General features: G+C 40.4%; 1 protein-coding gene across 3 annotated transcripts in view; it reads left to right on the top strand.

Annotated features, from left to right (window-relative positions):
• Nucleotides 1-19,806, top strand: part of myom2b (myomesin 2b) — a 62,848-nt gene that overhangs the window by 39,946 nt on the left and 3,096 nt on the right. For all 3 annotated transcript variants that reach the window (XM_048205786.1, XM_048205784.1, XM_048205785.1), the window contains 9 exons: nucleotides 4,562-4,629; nucleotides 4,726-4,839; nucleotides 5,795-5,882; nucleotides 5,985-6,023; nucleotides 7,115-7,220; nucleotides 7,954-8,117; nucleotides 9,050-9,086; nucleotides 9,241-9,263; nucleotides 9,358-9,413. In XM_048205786.1, coding sequence (XP_048061743.1) covers nucleotides 4,562-4,629; nucleotides 4,726-4,839; nucleotides 5,795-5,882; nucleotides 5,985-6,023; nucleotides 7,115-7,220; nucleotides 7,954-8,117; nucleotides 9,050-9,086; nucleotides 9,241-9,263; nucleotides 9,358-9,413 — 695 coding nt within the window. The remainder of the gene's footprint in view (nucleotides 1-4,561; nucleotides 4,630-4,725; nucleotides 4,840-5,794; nucleotides 5,883-5,984; nucleotides 6,024-7,114; nucleotides 7,221-7,953; nucleotides 8,118-9,049; nucleotides 9,087-9,240; nucleotides 9,264-9,357; nucleotides 9,414-19,806) is intronic.

Genomic DNA, 19,806 nt, shown 5'->3' with positions numbered 1-19,806 from the left:
CTGTGATGTGATGTGGCTTCTGATCAAAAATCAGACAGAAAATATATTATTTTATAGTATTCTGCATAATAAGAAAAGCTATCTTGATTAGCATTGCATTATAAATATAATATATTATTATTAATACCCAACATGACGTGAAGAACACAGATAAACCACATATCGTCACATTTGTGTATTTATTACTTTCTAAAGTGTTGATCTGCATATTATATCAATGGTTTTAGCGAACTCTGGAAGCCTCTGTTAGTTCCTGGAAGGTCACATGGTTGCCTCTCCTTCATCATGTGTCATTTGTGGACTAAGTGTGCACAGAGCGCCCTCCAGCTGCAGGTATGACTTGAAAACAAAGTAGATCTGTGTATACAGCGCTCATATGAAGACAACAACGCATTTTGGGTAAAAATTGAATAAATATTACTCCTTTGTATAGAAAATTCACATAAACGTATGAGAATCCATCAATATTTCTCCAAATGTGTATGCTTTTAAGCTAAAAGTCCTGAGGGATGTTATTTTGTCAAGTTTTTTCATGATGATCTCACAACAGTTTTTTTTTCTCATTGGCTGAGGCTGACGCTCATATTTCAATGAAAAGGTAACGACTCCGTTTCTCATATTCATAACTCCCAACGCATATTAACAAACAACGGTCACTATACGTTGTTGAGAGTAAAATAAAGATTAAAAATTGAAGTTTGAAGTTTGAGTCTTAGATCTTTTTAAAGATGTATAGTTTGTCAAGGTAATTACATTACATCTAACAGTAAATTTGAGCTAATTTAAATTAAGAAGTTTCAGTGCGTCGGCACACTCATGACGGTTAACAAGTTTGTAACAAAGTTCAAGGTTGTAGGAAGGAAGAGGACAAGGTTGGCTTGACTGAGACTCGTGCTTTATTTGACAATTCAAGAAAATAACAAACTGAATATTGCGTTCCACGAACTTCACTCCAATAAACACAGTTTCACCAACGTAGTGACTTCTCTCCAGTGTCGTCAGCCCTGCACGAGTCCTCAGTCTGTCGCTCTCTCTCCCTGCGTCTCACTTCCAGCTGGCTTTTATGCGGTCTCTCCACGCCAATTACTGAAATAAGACACAGGTGTTTGTCATTTGCACTTAACCCACTTACTCACTGCTCGTTTCCCAACTCTCTCCCATTGCAAACCTCGCTACCCCCCCCACCCGCTACACCCCCACACCCCCCGCCACATACCCCCACCGCCCAACTCAGGCCGGGGAGCCGTCCGGCCTGCAGCATCCTTCCTCCCAAGTTTCCCTCAGGACGTCTAAAACCCCTTGGGGATGATGTCCATAAAGAAGCTCAAATGGGGAAAACCCTGTGGACTTCGCGCACAGGGAACAAGAGGGGTTCCAACCATTTATCCCAATTTTTGGCGTCTTCGTGAACTAACTTACGAATCATGGTCTTCAAAGTGCGATTAAAACATTCGACCAGCCCATCGATCTGTGGGTGAAAGACGCTGGTAGGAATCGATTTAATGCCCAACAATTCGTATAGTTCGCGTAACGTTCCTGACATAAACGCCGTGCCCTGATCAGTGAGGATCTCTTTCGGAATCCCCACTCGGGAGATCAAACGAAACAGTGCGTCCGCAACACTCTTAGCGGAGATGCTGCAGAGCGCCACTGCCTCGGGATATCGTGTTGCATAGTCCACCAGCACTAATGCAAAACGATGCCCTCTTGCTGATCGTTCCAATGGCTCGATGAGGTCCATATCAATTCTTTCGAAGGCTTTTTGGTACCAATAACTGCGTTGTATCTTCCTTTGTCTGAGTGTCTTGTGTCACTCGCTACAACTGGTCTTTTATAATCGCAAAATAGGGATAGGAAAGCGCACGAGCAGGCTGGAGAGGTTGACCGTCGATATAACAGACCTGTTCAAACGCATGTTTTAATGACTCATCCTGAGACTTTTCCAGAGGAAAATCGCACTCGAGAGGATTAGCCTCTCGATGTCACTCGCTTCCTCTGGATCAGATCTCAGTGTGGTCCCCGTTCAGCCTCTCCCAACTGCACGAGTGCCCTCCTTTCCGGCTTCTTGGTTTCACAAGAGACATCAGCACATAAGCATCCCAATAATTCACTAAAAGCAGGCCAATTAGTTCCCAGAATTAGCGGATGTCGGAGGTGCGGGTTAACTGCAACCTCTACACTGTTTTTTTTCCCTTAAATTGGATAATTTACATTAAACATTAAAGGATATTTCACCACGTCCCCGTGCACACACCATACCTGAACCATGCGGCTTGTATCCAATACCCCGGGCTGAATCAGGCTTTGATGGATAGAGGTTTGGTTACATCCTGAATCCACCAGAGCATGATAGGTACCCCCCTTAATACTCACAGGTATTTGGTACCGGCCAGCCTGATCGGGGGCAACCTGCGGGACGTCTGGGACCCAGATCAATGTCCCCACCTCCATCAAAGGACACCTGTCAATAAAGTGGTCCAGGTCCCCACAACGCCAACAGGCTGGCCCAGGCCTACCCGCCGCCCTAGTGGCAGGAAGTGGGTTAAGCAATTGAGAGCGGGGAAGCGGACGCAGTATCGGTCCCCGTCATGGTCAGCCCCGCCCCCCTGGACGGAGCTCTGGGAGCAGCAGCATAGTCCTGACCTGAGCCACCCCGCCCTCAGGGCGGGACTCAAGGAGAGCCTGGCAGATGGGACCTGGGTAAAGGGACAGGTCTAGAAGGAGAGGGAGAGGGAGAAAAAAAAGGAGAGGAGAGAGAGACTGCTGGAAGAGTTTCGCCGACCCCAGGGCATGCCACCATCTGATCCTCTGCCAGTTGGATGGCTGAGTCCAGCGACGTTGGCCGGTGGCACTGGACCCACTCTGCCGTCTTCCTTGGCAGACGAGTTATGAACTGTTCCAGCACCACACGGTCAATGATGGTGTTGACGTCGCCTCCCTCAGCCAGTAACCATTTGCGGCATGAGTCCCAGAGCTGTTGACCCATCACAAAGGGTCGGCCGCTCTCGCCCAGTTCCAGCGACCGGAATCGCTGGGGATGTTGTTCTGGGCCGACCCGCTGAATGATGGCTCTCTTTAGGTCGTCAAAGACCAGGAGGTTCTGAAAAGGCAACTGTTGGGTAGCCACCTGCTCTCCGGACAGCAGTGGTATGAGGCGCACCGGCCCTTGTTCCCTGGGCCACCCCCCGGCTTCCGCTGTCTTTTCAAATAGGTCCAGGAATACTTCTGGGTCGTCCTGGGCACCCATTTTGTTTAGCGGCAGGTGGGGGTGTGTGGCTTGGTGGCTTCCAGCTCTGGAACCTCTCCCGGTCCATCCAGCTCTAGAACCTCTCACTGTCCTCCTGTTGTGCCTGTATGATCACTTGGAAGCGACACTTCTGGTCGCTCCGCAGGTCCAGCAACGCCTGGTGTTGTTCTTGGTGGAGGACCGCGAGGGATGAGATAACATCCACAAACGGCGTACTTGACGGAGTTTGCATGACAGCGGCGGCTCTCCTGCTTCCTTCCCAGGTTTTGGCACCAGTGTAACAAAGTTCAAGGTTGTAGGAAGGAAGAGGACAGGGTCGGCTTGACTGAGACTCGTGCTTTATTTGACAGTTCAAGAAAATAACAAACAGAATATCGCGTTCCACGCGCTTCACTCCAATAAACACAGTTTCACCAACGTAGTGACTTCTCTCCAGTGTCATCAGCCCTGCACGAGTCCTCAGTCTGTCTCTCTCTCTCTCTCCCTGCATCTCACTTCCAGCTGGCTTTTATGCGGTCTCTCCACTTACTGAAATAAGACACAGGTGTTTGTCATTTGCACTTAACCCACTTACTCACCGCTTGTTTCCCAACTCTCTCTCCCTTTGCAAACCTCTCCCGTTGCAAACCTCGCGGAACATTAGCTGGAGCATGTTTATTATGTCTCGTGGTCCAGGCTGCACCAGTTTGTTTTTATTGCCATTTTCGGAGCTTGTGGCAACTACAGAGACAGCGTTTTTTTTTACAGTGTGTTCAGGGGACAGGCAGCTAGCGGATAGTGAGGAGATGTTTGCTGTATGTGACAAAAAATGTTTTGGCCTAAAAACACGTGACATCACTTAGAGCACCTTTAATACATTTCTGGACCTTTACGGTGGACTCACACCAGGCACGGTTGCCTTGAACCAAGCCAGAGCACGATTGTCCCCCCCTATATTTTTGTGAGTGCAGATCATGGTTTTATATATGAAGTAATTAAATAGATATACGCACCAAAATAAAGTAAGTGATGAAAGAGCACTGTGCAAACAGCTGTGTACTATTATTCGGTAGAATTTGTTATTTGTTCTGAAGCCATTACCTGTGTTCCGAATAAGGTATTCGGCTTCGGGCTCATCCCCATTTCTGACCCTCATGTTGTTCCAAACCTGTATGATTATCTTGCTTCTGTAGAAGAAGAATTTTTTATTAATATGCCAGTCACTCTTTTCCCCTCAGTTATGTTGTAGATTCTACTCAAACTAGTAGATTTTGAAAATATGAAATCATGTTTCCCATGATTTCAGAATGTTCGTTTTCCAATTTTATATTTCAGGCCCTCATTTTACGGAGTTCCTCTCCATTCAAGTTGGGGATAATGCCTCTGTCACTCTTGTTTGCAAGGCAAGTTGAATGGGAATGATTTAGCCCAAGCAAATTGAATGTCTTGGACTGACTGATGATATATTGGTGTTTTCTTGCATGTCTGACCACTTTCAGGTGGCTAATTTGAAGAAGGAGTCTGTGTTTCAGTGGTATAAGGACAATGTAGAGGTGATTCCTGAGGTGCCTGCCGACTTGAACTCAGGAGTCTGCAAGTTCCCCCTAACTCATGTGAGCACTACACTTCATACTGTAAACAGTTAAAAAATTGTCTAGCTCAAAGGTTTTTAACTGGATATCAAGTGGTGGTCCGACATTGCTTATTGTTCAAAAGTAAACCAAAAAGCCATTTGAAACATTTAAATTTATAAAACAGAACCAGTTAACCCAAATATGATATTCCATGTTATTTAATATTTCCAGAGAATACTTAAACAATAGTAGAATAGTGATCTAAAAGTATAACACAGTTTTAGAATTAGCATTAGCTAAGTGTCAGGTTTTTTTTTTTTTTGTTTGTTTGTTTTTTTTGCTTATTCTACTTCTCTCTTACTATGCATATATTGTATCATTGCAATTCTAAACATGTTTATATGGCTAATAAGGCAAGGCAGCATTTATGTTTGTGTTTTCCGTAATCAAAGTTTAAAATATATCAGAAGTGTATTGAAGTGTAGTAAATGCTAAGTACCACAGCTAAGGTTATTTCAGTAAACAGGCAAATAATCCCTGCTGGACTGTTAAGGGTAATTGTTCTAGGGTTGTTTCAGTCGATATTCTTCCCATTTACAAAATAGAACAGCTTGTGCAACCTCGATAAATACAACAAAGAAGCTTCACTCATAACAAAATTATACTGTATTTGCTATAATCGCTCTTGTCATCTTATGTATAATACGATAAGAACATTTCACATGAGAAATAACCTTAAGAGCTTTTGACTCCCAAAGGATTGAAACCAGAGGTGTGAATCAATTGAATGATGTAGTAATTTTATGTAATGCTGGTTATTCTTTGACATTTTTTTTTTGTCAAATGTATTTTTACAAAACTATTTGAAATAGCTATAATTTACTCCCAAGACAATGTAGCACAGAAATGTTCTGCCGGTAATGCTCTAAAAAAAGCATCACTCAAGTGGCCTGTTTTTGTGAGATGCTGTATTTTTTTTATCCTGATATTCTAGTTCTCCAAGAAGGATGTGGGACTATATAAAGCAACCATCACTGATGACAGAGGCCAAGATGTGTCACAGATTGATGTTTCTGGCAAAGGTACAGTCTCTCAGGATTGTCTTATCAAATATAGAAAAATTTAAATGTGTGCTGAAAAATGTTCCATAAAACGTATTAAAAATGTCTTTTTCTCACCCACAGCTTTTGATGACATCATTAATGAGCTCAGTCGTATCTCTGGTGTGTATGACATGTATCAATGTGCTCGTCATTTGGCTCTCCAAAGCCAGCATGTCTTTGTGTTAACCCCAACTGATTTTATATCATTCATCTTCCACCCCTCTCTCATCTTCTCTGTCTAAGGAGTCTAACTTAAAATTGACCAGAACTTCAATTATGAACTTTTTATGTTTTCCCATAGTTGATTTTTAGTGCTGCTATACAGTCAGGGCCTTGGTGAGGATTTGTATGACTGTAACCCTAGGGTGATTTTGATACTCTTATGCTAAAAAGCATACCATGTTGATTCGGTATTTAGGTGACTGAAAATATATCCAGGTGGAAAAAAATGCACATAATTAAGCATATCAGTAAAGCCATCAAAAGAAATTCATACATACAGTACCTACAGTAGATAAAAATACTATTATATTACAATTTTACAAAACTAATTTCAAGCTTTTAAGCATAAGCTAATAATTCACAAAGTTTTTAAAAACTGGCAAAATACATAAAAATAATTGAAACATTATATGTAAGGGACTGGATATCCATCTAGGGTGTTTTCCAAGTGATTTGGAGAATGGATGGATATATATTTTTTTAATTATAGTTCACTATAGGGAAATCTGCTAAATTGACATGAATATAATGTCACAATGCAATATATATATATATATATATATATATATATATATATATATATATATATATATATATATATATATATATATATATATAATGACTTTTAGATGAAATATGACCACATTCTTGACATGTTTCACATATTTTCACATTAATTTATTTATACATAATCAATGTGAACTACAGCAGTTGATCAACTAGATGCATTTCCACCCCCAGAGCTCAGTTTCCAATGTACTGAATCAATTCTCAATCTTTGTGATGAAATGACTTCCAAACACTTCTGTTACTGCAATTGTGAGAAGAACAGTTGTTAATTTTAGTTGAATGCCTACGAAAATCTTTGCATAAATAACAAAAGAAGCTCAGCTTAAGCATGTGGTGAATCACAGCAATGCAGCTTTTTGTCCAAACAGCCCCTGTTGGTAAATTTTAAGATCTCTTTCCTTCTTTTTTGACCTGGACAGGATCCAGTGCCTCCGAGTTGTCGATTCAGTGCACTGCGGAGGGCATTATGCTTGAGTGCCATATGAAATATTACACTGAGGAGATGAAGATCCATTGGAAACAAAAGTATGCACATTTTCCACTCTCACTTAAAAAGATTTCCTAGAATAAAAAAAGATAAATACCCGTGAAAATGAAAAGCACATGCTTTTTCATGTCCCCAGGCGTGACAACGACTCTACATGTAAACATGATTTTCAGATTTTGGTCTATAATTTTGTGTTGCTTCAGTGTGAAGTGTACAAAATAAATGATTATTGAACTACAGGAAATTACAGGAATAAAGAGTCTGTCTTGTTCCTCGCGCTGTTGTCAACACAAAACAAATCATTCTGATTGCAGTTGCCTAATGCTCTGCCCTGGAGGTGATTCAGTAGCATGTGAAATACTAACGTAGCGAGAAAAGCCTCTTCCTGCTCGCATGGGTTCTCAAATCCCTGTATTAGCATTTTGAAGTGGTTATTCTGGGTCTTTCCTCCCCGTGTTGCACGTTTTGAATCTCTTTCACATTCAGTTGCAACACAAAAAACACCCGCCGTGTCTAATTTTACTCTAGGGACATGCTAATTTGATGTCCCACTTTAAAAAAAGGCATGTCTAACATTTACTCTATGGAAAAATGAGCAAACAAATGAGTTTAAAAAGGGATTAAACGTGCTTTCGTTGTAACATGTTTAAAGCATTGATGTGCATGTGTTGCGCTTGCACATGGTTGTATTGGTGTTGTTATTCTCTCATTAATGATATTTAACAGATATTTAACAGGTCTCTGTGCTTTCATTGCTCTTTGTACTTCAAGGGAATCTAAAATCACTGCATCAGAAAGAATGCGAATTGGTGGCAACCCAGCAATGGCAACTTTGGAGATAGTCGAACCTATTGAAAAGGATAAAGGAATGTATACTATTGAGATTGTGGATCCCGAGAAGACACACACTCGTACCCTGGACCTCTCTGGACAACGTGAGTTGTTTAAATGTGTCATTCCTTAATACTGCTTTCTGATTATTTCCAAAGGTATTTAATAACAGTTGACCTTAAATTTGCCTTAACCTTCTGGACATAAAACTTCCTCTTCGTTTAATCCTAATGGCCTAAGAGCGGGTCGTAAATAGTCACGGAAAAATAAATTATGCATGTTTTAGCATAAAACAACCTTGACTAAACATTATAAGTGGACCTCAGGGGGAAAACTAAATTCAAAATTTATGATGCCTTTAAAGGAGAGTATTGTGAAAAAGAACCCAATTACATTTGAACTTAATTATTAAGTGAAATACTTTAAGAACAGCTCAAATAGTTTTCAAATCACCTCCAGAATCAGCATAAATGAAAAACGCCAAATCAATGCTGATGACTGTTGTGTTTTCAAAGTGGTTTTGTCCATTTTCAAAGGTTTTTTAACTCCAAAACCCTATACCACATTTGTTATAACCAAAATGGTCACCTGAAACACGTGTTCTGGCATTGATCCTGTGTAGACGTGTTTAATTGGAAGTAAAGGCCAGTGTTTGCAGCTGCGTACACAGGAAATGTATTTAGGGAAATCCAGGGATGAAAAAATGCCATCATAGTATCAAAGGTGCAGATACTGGCAGCGGTTTCAGTTTGTCAACAGACTGTGTAATGACAAACATAATCAAGGGCTGGTGTCTGACAGGTCATGCGATCTGCCGAATGGTGACAGTAATGAGTAGGGGAAGAAGAGCTATTTCCAGCGAAGCAGGAAAACAATGCTATTAAAATAATGAGAGCTGATTTTCTTTTTATGCCGTGCCTCCGGGACAAGACGCGGCGAGTAGAGAGACAGTGCAGTTTTCCTTTTTAAAAAAAATTTTATTCATGTTTTATATGCTCTTAACTTTTATTCTTTTTTTCTGTTTTCCCCCCTTTAGTCTATGACAACGCCTACGCAGAATTTCAGAGACTCAAGTAAGATAACCAGTGCATTAGGCCACCACATGGCTTTCTATGGCTGTCCTAAATGTTTAGAGATGCAAAGCATGTGAGATGTACATCAGTGTTTGGGTAAAATATTAAGGTCTGCTAATGAACTCAACAATGCTATTCTTCTTTTGCCCTTCAGAGCGGAAGCATATGCTGAAAAGAGTGAGTATACTCAGTCACTTCCAACACTCTCGGGGGTCCTGCTTTGATATGTAATTATATTCCTGAAATTAACTTTGCAATGTTTTCTTGTCAGATCGTGGCAAAGTGGTTGGTGGTCTTCCTGATGTTGTGACTATCATGGAAAAGAAGGTTTGTTTAAGATTGTTATGTGTGAGCCATAACACTGTGAAAAATAGATCACAATGCATAAAGAAAATGGATTCTGATCTGATTTTCCTTTTGAAGAAAATCATGTCAAAAACACCACAAAATGTACAATATATATATACTGCCCTCCAAAAGTTTGGAAACACCCCTGGCAAAGTGTGGTTTTGGACGATATCAGAATAAATCCTTATCATTTTTTGGTGCAAATACAATACAGTAACTTGACATTATCATTGAAGACCAGCAATAATCATTTTCATTTTGATTACATAATAATGGCAATATATACATGTCAAAGTCAGAAATGCCCATTTGCCAGCTGTGATGCCTGGTTACTGGTTTAAACTTGGCCCAGGTTTGTAAAAGTTTTTTGGGTCAGCGCACCTTAATAGCGTCAACAATTGATTGCCAATTAAGTTTAGAATACAATGAACAAATTAGAACCCAGTTTAGGTCAGATAGCTGCTAATGGTGGATATTTTGATGAATCGAAAATTTAAGTTTTTTTCTATGTATAAACTGTTTATATAATAAAATATGTTTTCGTAGTTTGAGTTGTCCCTTATCATTGCAAAATTATCAGAAATTAAAAAGGATTCATGCCAATATTGTCCAAAACCCCACTTTTCTAGGGCGTTTCCAAACTTTTGGAGGGCAGTGTATATATATATATATATATATATATATATAGCCAGTGTATATATACTCAGCAACGTCCATTCAATTGCACTTACCAGTCTAACATTACCAGTCAAAAGTCTACAGCTACTTATTCTTTATTATTACTATTTTTTTTCCACTTTTTATAATGCTAATAAATTAATACTATAAAACAACACAAATGAGTATAGGTATTATGTTGTGACCAAGTGGCGAAATCTTTATATTTGACCTTTATCAAATTCATCAAGTTGTACTCTTTTGAAGTCTGCTGGCCACTGTTCTGCAGTTTGAGTTTAGCTCCTACATGCCTCAATACACCTGCCTGGAAGTTGATTAGCTGGTTCAGGTGTGTCTAATTGATCTACACTATGCAGGGCAGGGGTGTGCAGTCCAGTATTTGAGCTGGACACCCCTGGCCTAGACAAATAGCCCAACAAAAGCATGATTTAGAACTATACAGCTGAAATAATGAACTAGGTTCCCTTTTGAAATTGAGGGACAGGTGTCTGCACTCCGTGGTTCGGGTCCTGCTGCTTAGACTTAGATTGTGGGAATTGCAGGTCGAGCTGGCCAAGGACTTTCAGAGAGGGGTTGCTCTTTTTCAATCCTCGATTGCCAGCTCAAGCGATTTGCTGGATCAGGAAGCCCAGTCTCTGACATTGTCCAATCTAGTAGAGAGCATGTTGCTGGTGGCATCTAGCTCCATGGAAGAAATTGAATGTGTTGAGTCCTCTCCTTCCGTCAGCCCCGCATATGGGGAACTGTTGGATGTAGTGGCCCACTCCATGATTATTATTGGATCTGCCTTGGAAGAATCAGGAATTCTTTCGCAGTAGACTTTCGCAGTGAACGATTCCTGGTATGCCATGATCGTCCCTCTCCCACGAGTCTAGCATTTCCAGATCTTCACACCAAGTTTGAGAGACTGTGGAAGAAACTGTATTCAGCTTACAAATTTTCTTTTTAATATTCCAATTACGCAAATGTGGAGGGATTTTCCACACCACGGCCCTCCGTGCCACTAAACAAACAGCCATCGGACGTTCGATGACGCTGATGGTGGTAACAGAGAGGCAGTTGTGGCTGAACCTGGTGGATATCAGGGAGAGGGAGAGAAAATTTCCTCTTTATGCCGCGGTTTTGCCCTCTGGGACTTTTTGGCACTTCCACTGAGACGGTTGTGGGGGAGTATAGAGAGTTGAAGGTGCAGTCAGTAGCGCTCAGGAGGTATATCTTGTGCCGATTCGATTCTCCACCTAAGACCCCCGACACATCTGGAGACAGGGCCAGAAGGTGAGCTTGGCCACTCATTCTCCCCCTATGAAGAGTAGAAAACAGCAGAAGTCCTATGCCAGGAAAAGGCATGACCTCAGGGAGACTATAGATAAGAGGTGGTCTGAGAGAAAGAAAAGCGAAGACCATTGAAGGAATTTTATCTCATTAAAAAATGGGGCAGTTTGAGGGTACGCAGGTTCTTGAAAAGTGCATTGTCATTCATGGTCTCTCTTGAGGAGGTTTGAGATTACTTATTTATTATTTCTCTGGCTTGCGCTGACTAGACTTCCTTTCTGAATTTCAATGGAATTGAGTAGGTTTTGTTTTAGAATTAAAACAAGAAGAAATGCTAAACCACCCTCCATGTCGAGCATGAAATATATATTTTTATGGAAAAAAAACAATACTGGCATGCTCATGCATTCGCCGAGGTGTTGGAAAGTGATCAGATGTTTATATCTTGCTCTCTTCACATGTTCCCTCTAGTCAGTCTAAGGGTTGATGCAAGGTGAACGAAATTAGGTGGGCAGTATAGTTCCCTCTACATTGTTTACCTCCCAACTGTTGTTGGGTCTTGAAGTAGAGATATCACTCCATTTGAATGTGTGCTCTAGTATGGCCCTGGTCCGACAATGCTAGTAAGTATAAGAAGTTTGCCTGCATGACCCCACTCTTTTTTATCTGTCGCATACTATGGACTAGTGCTAAAAGAAAAAGATGACACTAGGCACTAGCTATAGCGAGTCTTAGGAAGAGTCTTTACTAAAGGCAGGGTATGAGCTTCTCTCCCCCAGTTACATTAGGGTCTTTAAGTAGGGCTTAAGCTCCCCTGTGGCTTTCTTGGGGTTTAAAGGCAGGGTATGAGCTTCTCTCCCCCAGTTACATTAGGGTCTTTAAGTAGGGCTTAAGCTCCCCTGTGGCTTTCTTGGGGTTTAAAGCCTAGGTGATTACAGTTATTGGGCAAAATGCTTTATATCCTGCTTTTGTTTGCCTTCTTTTCCTGAATAAAGGTAAGGATGTATACTCCTCCTTGGATGAGTGACAATACCGAAAGTTGTAGCCTGGGCAGAAAAATAAGTGGTTACCCACTCTTTGTTTATACCGAGGTGCTAATTACTGAAGTTTTTAGCACCTTGCATGCTCCCTTTCATTGGCTGCTCAAGCAACCCTCAGAGTAGAGCAGGGTGAACGGAACTCTGATGGACAATTCACAAGAGTCCTTTTGTTTAGTTAACCTCCCTCCCCAACTGTTGATGGGCCTTGAAAAAGGGATGTATGCTCCCCTTTGGGGGGTGCTACTCTAGGTCTCTCCATATGATCAATGTTACAAATAGACGAGTAGAGGTGGATCTCCTGTGGCATCCGCACTTGTCATTGGTCATTTAGCCATTAACTATTGTTGATATTATTCATTGTTTTCCCCTAATTACTCTAGGGTCTTTAAATTTGAGTAGAAGCTTCCCTGCAGTGTGGTAGTTCCGAAGGTTGTAGTTGGAAATGCTCCCTTTGGTAGGCTGCTCCCTAAGAGCCTTGTTGAAATACTGATGATATCTGTCTGATATAGCTGAGGCTATGTTGGGTATTTTCCCATATAGGGTTGAGGCCCTTCCCAAAAGGGATGGAGGAAGGTGTAACAACTGGGACTTCCCTCATTGTAGAGCATAGAAACTTGGGTATCTTTCCTAGTATCAGGGAGCAGAGGTGGAAAGTAACTAATTACAAATACTTTCATTAAAGTACTTGAGTAAATTTTTCCTTTTTTTTCTACTTTCTTGAGTATAATTAAATTGTGGTTCTTTTACTTGGGTTGAATAAAAATAAAGTATTCAACTTCGGTACATTTATTTTTCATTAAAAGTACAAAGTACTTTGACAAAGGTGCCGACGGAGCAATAGGGAGAGCTGGCATTTGACAGGCACTTTTCAAACTACTGCGGTGAAGCCCTGTGCTTCAGCCAATAACAGACAAGTCTGACTCAGGTGCAAAACCAATCAAAACTTCCAGTTCAGCTGGGGGGTGGGGCTTTCAAACCTCACTTAAACCAGAGGTTTGAGGTTTTTGATCACTGGCGCTCGCATTTTGAAGCAGTATCGCTAATGTTTCAATATTTTAGTGAATGTAAGTGAGCTATGCTCATATTCTGATTCCTGACTTTAATTTTATTTTTGGCAGCTCCTGAAATGAGTCATACCATTGATATTACCAGAGCACTGAGCAGTTGAAGTAAATAGAAAACTCAGCTCATACAAGGATGCAGTTATTGCATGGGCGAGCAAGAACATAATGTCAGTGTCTAAAATGCATGCGCACAGTTCAGTTAAATGGTAAAGCTTGCCTTCTTTAACAATACAGTTAAACTAAATGTACGAAGCAAACTTTGTATGAAGCTGAAATAACCTCAACATTAGCAACAACAGTGAAATAATAGTGCATGGTTTATCTGTCAATCTGATGCACGTAAAAGTGTAGTTCATTACTATAGCAACAATGGGCTCCCGGCACATTTTCGGTAGAACAAAAAAAGAGCATTTTAATTAACATGTTAACCCATAGCACACTTCTTTTTTTTTTTTACTGCCACTTTCTTATTTTTACTGTTTAACCATTCATTTGATAGGACCTCTCACTTAACCTTCTTTGCTTTTGGCCTTCTTAAAAAACATTCAAATGATCTTACGTGGACTTTCCAAAATTAGTAATAAAACAATCACACTTGGCAATAGGGATATTTAGTACTTTTGCTTTGCATAGCGTCAGGCATGACAATTAGTGCCAAACACGACACTATATACACGACTATATAGTGATTTTGCTCCAAAATCACTATACAGCCTATATCGGTGGTCCTGCAGAGTTTAGCTCCAACCCTGATAAAAACTCATCTGCCTGTAGCTTTCTAGTAATCCTTCAGAACTTGATTAGCTTGTTCAGTGATGTTTGATTAGGGTTAAAGCAAAACTCTGCAGGACTGTGGCTCTTCAGGACCGACGTTCGTCACCGCTGGCCTATATATACGTACACATCAGTCATGTTTGAAATAACTTCTGTGGTTCCATGTTGCTTCTTAACACAGAGTGAGACAGAAAATATAATATGTCATAAAATTTTATGATACAGGTTATATCGATTAGCATTGCGTTATAGATGTACATTATTCTTATGAAAATACATTGTATAAATAAGATGGCTTGAAGAACACAGATAAACACAGAAATATACTTGCAATTGTGTTTGTCTTCATATTTCATCAGTCAAAACGTCTCTAGATATCGCTACAGCTGAATAACATGCAGATAATGTCCATATAAGGGATTTCTTGGAATGTCATAAGTTTACTTCTACAAATCTCACTTGTGGACATTCTGCACCCTCCAGCTTCCAGTATGAATGGTAGCACTCCATATTGCTAACATTGCCTCATTTTGTGTAAAAATAGAAAAATGATACTTTGTAATGTAGCAAACTGCTTATTTACTCTTACTGGAGTCATAATATTTTTCAGTACTTCTACTTGTACTCAAGTAAATTATTTTAAGTAGCAATACTTTTACTTAAGGGCACAATATGTAATTTAAGAATTTCAGAAATCATGTTCATGGATGAGATTATTAACGTTAATGTAGCATGAAGCAGATCAGGGCCAAGTGCTGTGGGAGCAGAACGAGTCCGCTGGAGCAATTGCTAATAAGAGACGAGCGCGACACGCGGCTCAAGAGCAACAGAACTTTTATTATGGCACCGTCGCCCCTTCCACCTCTTGCGGTCAAGCGCATGTTGCGTAACACCGTGCTGATTAACATGTTTGATGTATTGGAGTGTGTTGAAAATGTTTTTGTAACATTACACTGTGTGTTCACTTGGCGGCTGCTATGAGACAATTGTTGCACACCGAAGTACACGAGATCGATATTGGAATATCATATTAATATAATAAAAAATGAGATTCAAACAATAACACTAAATGTGTTGAGCTATATTACAGTGATTCGTTTTCTGTCTATAAATTTATCCAAAAAGTTGTTCCCTTGTCTAATAAAATATATAATATATTAAACTATCTTTGGTGTTTTCATGGTTTTTACAAAATAAAACTGGAAATCGTAGGTAACGCAGGTATGATGTCATTGATAGGCGATGCACGGGCATGGTCCATGTCCTGGTTAAAATTGCTTATTTCTCTGGATTTAAACATTCTTGGAAACATCTGGGATAATGTAAGTACACAAGTCAACAAAATAAATAACACTGTTCTAAATATTTTAATCCACAAATCTTACATATTGTGCCTTTAAGTAAAATTTTTTAGTACTCTTCCCACCACTGTTAGAGAGTTTTGGCTTAGGGAGTAGCATGGATGCGCCCATGGGGTTGACACATATTTGACTCTAGTAATTTCTAGAGTCAATTTATACTATGCCCACTATGTATGTGCACATTCACAGCTAAGTGAGGCATGCATTACCTCAGAATGGTAGTGGGTATTGGTTCCACCATAGCGTCAACTACATTACGCAGAGTCAAAGTTCAGCTTCTAAAGGGAAGGTCTCAGGTTGCTTATGCAACCCGGTTCCCTGAGAAGGGGAACGAGACTCTGCTTTCCGTTACCATGCCAAGGGCTTCCCTGCACATTTCCTTCAGACAAAAGAGTTTATGATGTGTGGCGAGCAAGGTGGGCCAGAGAGCCATGTGAACGGAGAGAGACCGGTGGCGCGATTGTTAATGAGCGTCACCTGTGCACCACACCTGAAGCAAGTCTTATGGAGGAGCTCTGGAATGATAAAAGCAGGGGTGACGACAGTGAAGGACAAGAGAGAGGGCCAGGCCTGGGACATTTATATTGTGCCATCCACAAATGAGCATCCAGTACCATCGCATGGCACAGCGAGTGAGGGCCTCTTAGCTGGTTGAAGACTGAGTGGCAGTGTATTCTGGGAACCGGACCCAGATTTTTTCCCCTTTATCCTCTCTCCCCTCTCTCGCCTCCATCTCTTTTTTTCTCGCCTCATCTCTCCTTAACCCCAGGTGCTCCAGCCGCTGTGACAGCCCCCTGGTGGAGGGGTTGGTAGAGCACAGTCTCGCGGGTATGTTACTTGCAGGGCAAGGCTGAGATCTTGTGGCACAAGTGATAATGATTATCACCTGCGCAACACACCTGACATGAGTCCCACGGAGGAGCTCCGGAATGATAAAAGGAGGAGTGACTACAGTGAAGGAGAGAGAGGACCAGGCCTGGGACATTTATGTTGTTTTATTTTGTTTATATGCGCCAGTCGCCCATGCGGGGCTGCCGCTTTACTTTTGTTTTGTAGTGTTTATTTAATTTGACATTAAAGTGTACGTTGAATGTTCGCCGGTTCCCACCTCTTTCTTCCCTGAACTTGAACCTCGTTACAACGTGTATTGCAGGTGCTCTTTTATACTCAGGGGGTGCTCTGTCGTCAGACAATGAATATTGGTGTGTGGTTACACGTACTTCAGACACCGGTCATGCTTCTAAAGTTCCCCATAGTGTAAACTCCATGACGCATTGTGTCATTCCCCTTCTCAGGGAACTGGGTTGCATATGCAGCCTGAGATGTATTAATGAATAATTTATGATCTTTACTTGGGGTGTAACGGTACACAGAAGTCACACTTCGGTATGTTCCTAGATTTTGGTTCAATAGGAAAAATTGTCACTTTTTAGTTTAGGGTCCAATTTTTTTTAACTACCTATTAACTATGACTTTTGTCTCAATAAACCCCTAATTACTGCATATTAATAGTTATTAAGGTAGTAGTTAAGCTTAGGAATTGAGTAGAATTATGGGATGTAGAATATGGTCATGCAGAATAAGGCATATCTGCTTTATAAGTACTAATAAACAGCCAATATCCTAGAAATATGCATGCTAATAAGCAACTAGTTAATTGTGAGAATTGGACCCCAAACTAAAGTGTTACTGGACAAAGGTACAAATCCACAATGCTAGGTTTATTTTATTTTATTTTGAACAGACAGTTGTGCAAATCACAGTTTGTTCCACCTAATGGCATTTAGTCCCCCTGAAAACTGAAAAGCATCTTGTGTAATTAATTATGAAAAGTACATAATTAATAGAACAATACAAAATAAAACTTGTGCATTAGCAGTGTTACAATTTGCTACCCTCATAAAATAAATTTTTTCTGCGTTCCACTCATTCTACGCACACAGTTGAGAGCGCAAGCCTTTTACAGAAAGACACATTCGACTTGTGCGCACAGTCTAATGGGACTTTGTTTTCAAGTGCTTAAGTCATTTGCGTATGTGCTTTTCTTCTTCTGCTCTTTTTCCTGTTGTGGCGGTTAGCAAACAGCATTCAATTAACGCACACGCCCCCTGGATCACCCGTGACTGACTGTATTCGTCGTCTGATGGCATGCACTGAACCGTGACATCTGTACCATGCGGTTCAGGAGGAATACATGTACCGTTACACCCCTAGTCTTTACTAAAAATGTGAAGGTCTTTACCCAAAGACCTTGGTCCCATAGTCAAGTCAAGTCACCTTTATTTATATGGTGCTTTACAGATTGTTTCAAAGCAGTGAAAATGATTCAATGATGCAAACAGTTCGTTTCGGCTGTACAGCAACTTTAAAAGAAAATAGTGTTCTTTTTCAGCTGAAGTCAGTTCAGTGTTGATTCAGTTCTGTTGTAAACATCATCAATTATTGAATTAGTTCATTACATCTATAAAGTGACTTAGACCATAGACTTAAGATGCCTTACTGTAATACTGAAATTATCCTGCCTGGAAAGGTAGTCCCACCTCAAAAGAATGATTTAGACATCTTTATAGCTCAAATAATTGGTTGTTACTGAATAACTAATATAAATGCTTTAACAAAATAAGATATTTACTTTTCTGTTTGAACCATCTGAGCCAAGTCACCTATATAAATAAAGGTGGCTCATCTACTTGAAGCTATGGACCTCTAAACAAACTTAATCAATCCTGAATTAACTAACTTGTTTTGAATTCTGCACTTCCTAGGTTATTTGAAGTTGTAAAGTTAAGTTAATATAAAATAATAAAACATAACTTTTGGCTTTGGCCAGAATAATATTCATACAAAGAGCTCAGCAGTATCACACATTTTTCCAATGAAAATCTGTGGTGAGAAATGGAAATGCAGTGTGCCCCAATTAAGAGCCATAGGGACAGAAATCACTAATTTTACGTTACCATGTAAATCTTCCAGACCAATCAATCCGCTCCAGCAACATGTGTATATCAATCTGCATTAGTTCAGCAAGTCAGATTGTGAACACGTCTCTTCTTCTTTAACAGAGGGCAGGCAGGATGATGTGGAGCAGCATACAAAATATAACATTTATTATGTAAGAACTTCTGGCAAAAGTGCATATACATGTGTTCAGTGATTAGAACGCAAAACAAGTTGTTAATCACAATTGTACATTAATTATATAAATTACATAACTTAAGCTAGCACTACAAATCTGGCCACCTAAATTTATGGTTAGGATCCACTACTGTGTTACATTGCTATAACTGTCTCCCAATTGTAAGTGTTACTGTACACACAATTTTTGCTTGCTATTACAGACTGAGCAATGAGTCAACATTACTTTCTATGAAAATCTACACATGCCTTAAATGTTGTCAATAGACCTAAACTTGTATTGCAACTGGAGCATTCCTTTCAAACACCCATGGAGGGCTGTAGCTAACGCATTAGTGATCTGTGTTGCCGCAGGCAGTCGTGCCGGTGAGTGCCGTTCTGCGGCTCTTCTCTTCAACGCTGGGAGTGCGTGTTGGAGGGCGTCATACTCCTCCGCTCCCTAAGATCCTTGTCCATTGTCTTCTGCCTCATAATCCATTGCTTGCTAGCAGCATGAAGCCAGCTTGGGGAATATGGTATATTCTGCCTGTGAAAGGATATTGGTGGGATTATGATTCGCCTGAATAGTGAATGCTGGAAATGCCCGGCATCCTTTTTTCTTTTAGATCAAATAAACATAGCAGGTCAGTGGCTCTCAGATCCATTAAAGGAAAGATGAGGTAAACTCATGTGGGAGAGGAGTCCTTTCACATGATGACCTGCAGAGGTCATGTACACTGTGGTTTTCCAGTGAGAGCTCCCCACAGGGCTTCGGCTGTTCTGTAAACTTTAGTTTTCATTGAGCCGCTCTTCTTCATACAAAGTCGCTTTGTTGATATCCATTACTGTGAAATGTCATGTGAACCGAAAAAAATGCAACATAAATCTGAAAACAAAGTTAGATTTATGTACACTCAAAATAAATTGTACCTATATGGGTACAACATCTTATCACTGACATCTTTGTAGAGGCTAGAAACTTTCTTTAAATATCTATTTCTCACCTTAAGAAGTTATAGACCTACATGTTTCATTGCATTAATAACAATTAATAGCAAAGGGTTTCAGA

The sequence above is a fragment of the Megalobrama amblycephala genome, linkage group LG10 (genome assembly GCF_018812025.1).
Source record: "Megalobrama amblycephala isolate DHTTF-2021 linkage group LG10, ASM1881202v1, whole genome shotgun sequence".
NCBI lineage: Eukaryota > Metazoa > Chordata > Actinopteri > Cypriniformes > Xenocyprididae > Megalobrama > Megalobrama amblycephala.
The sequence above is the reverse complement of the archived record's forward strand: the minus strand, read 5'-3'. Positions and strand labels throughout refer to the sequence as shown.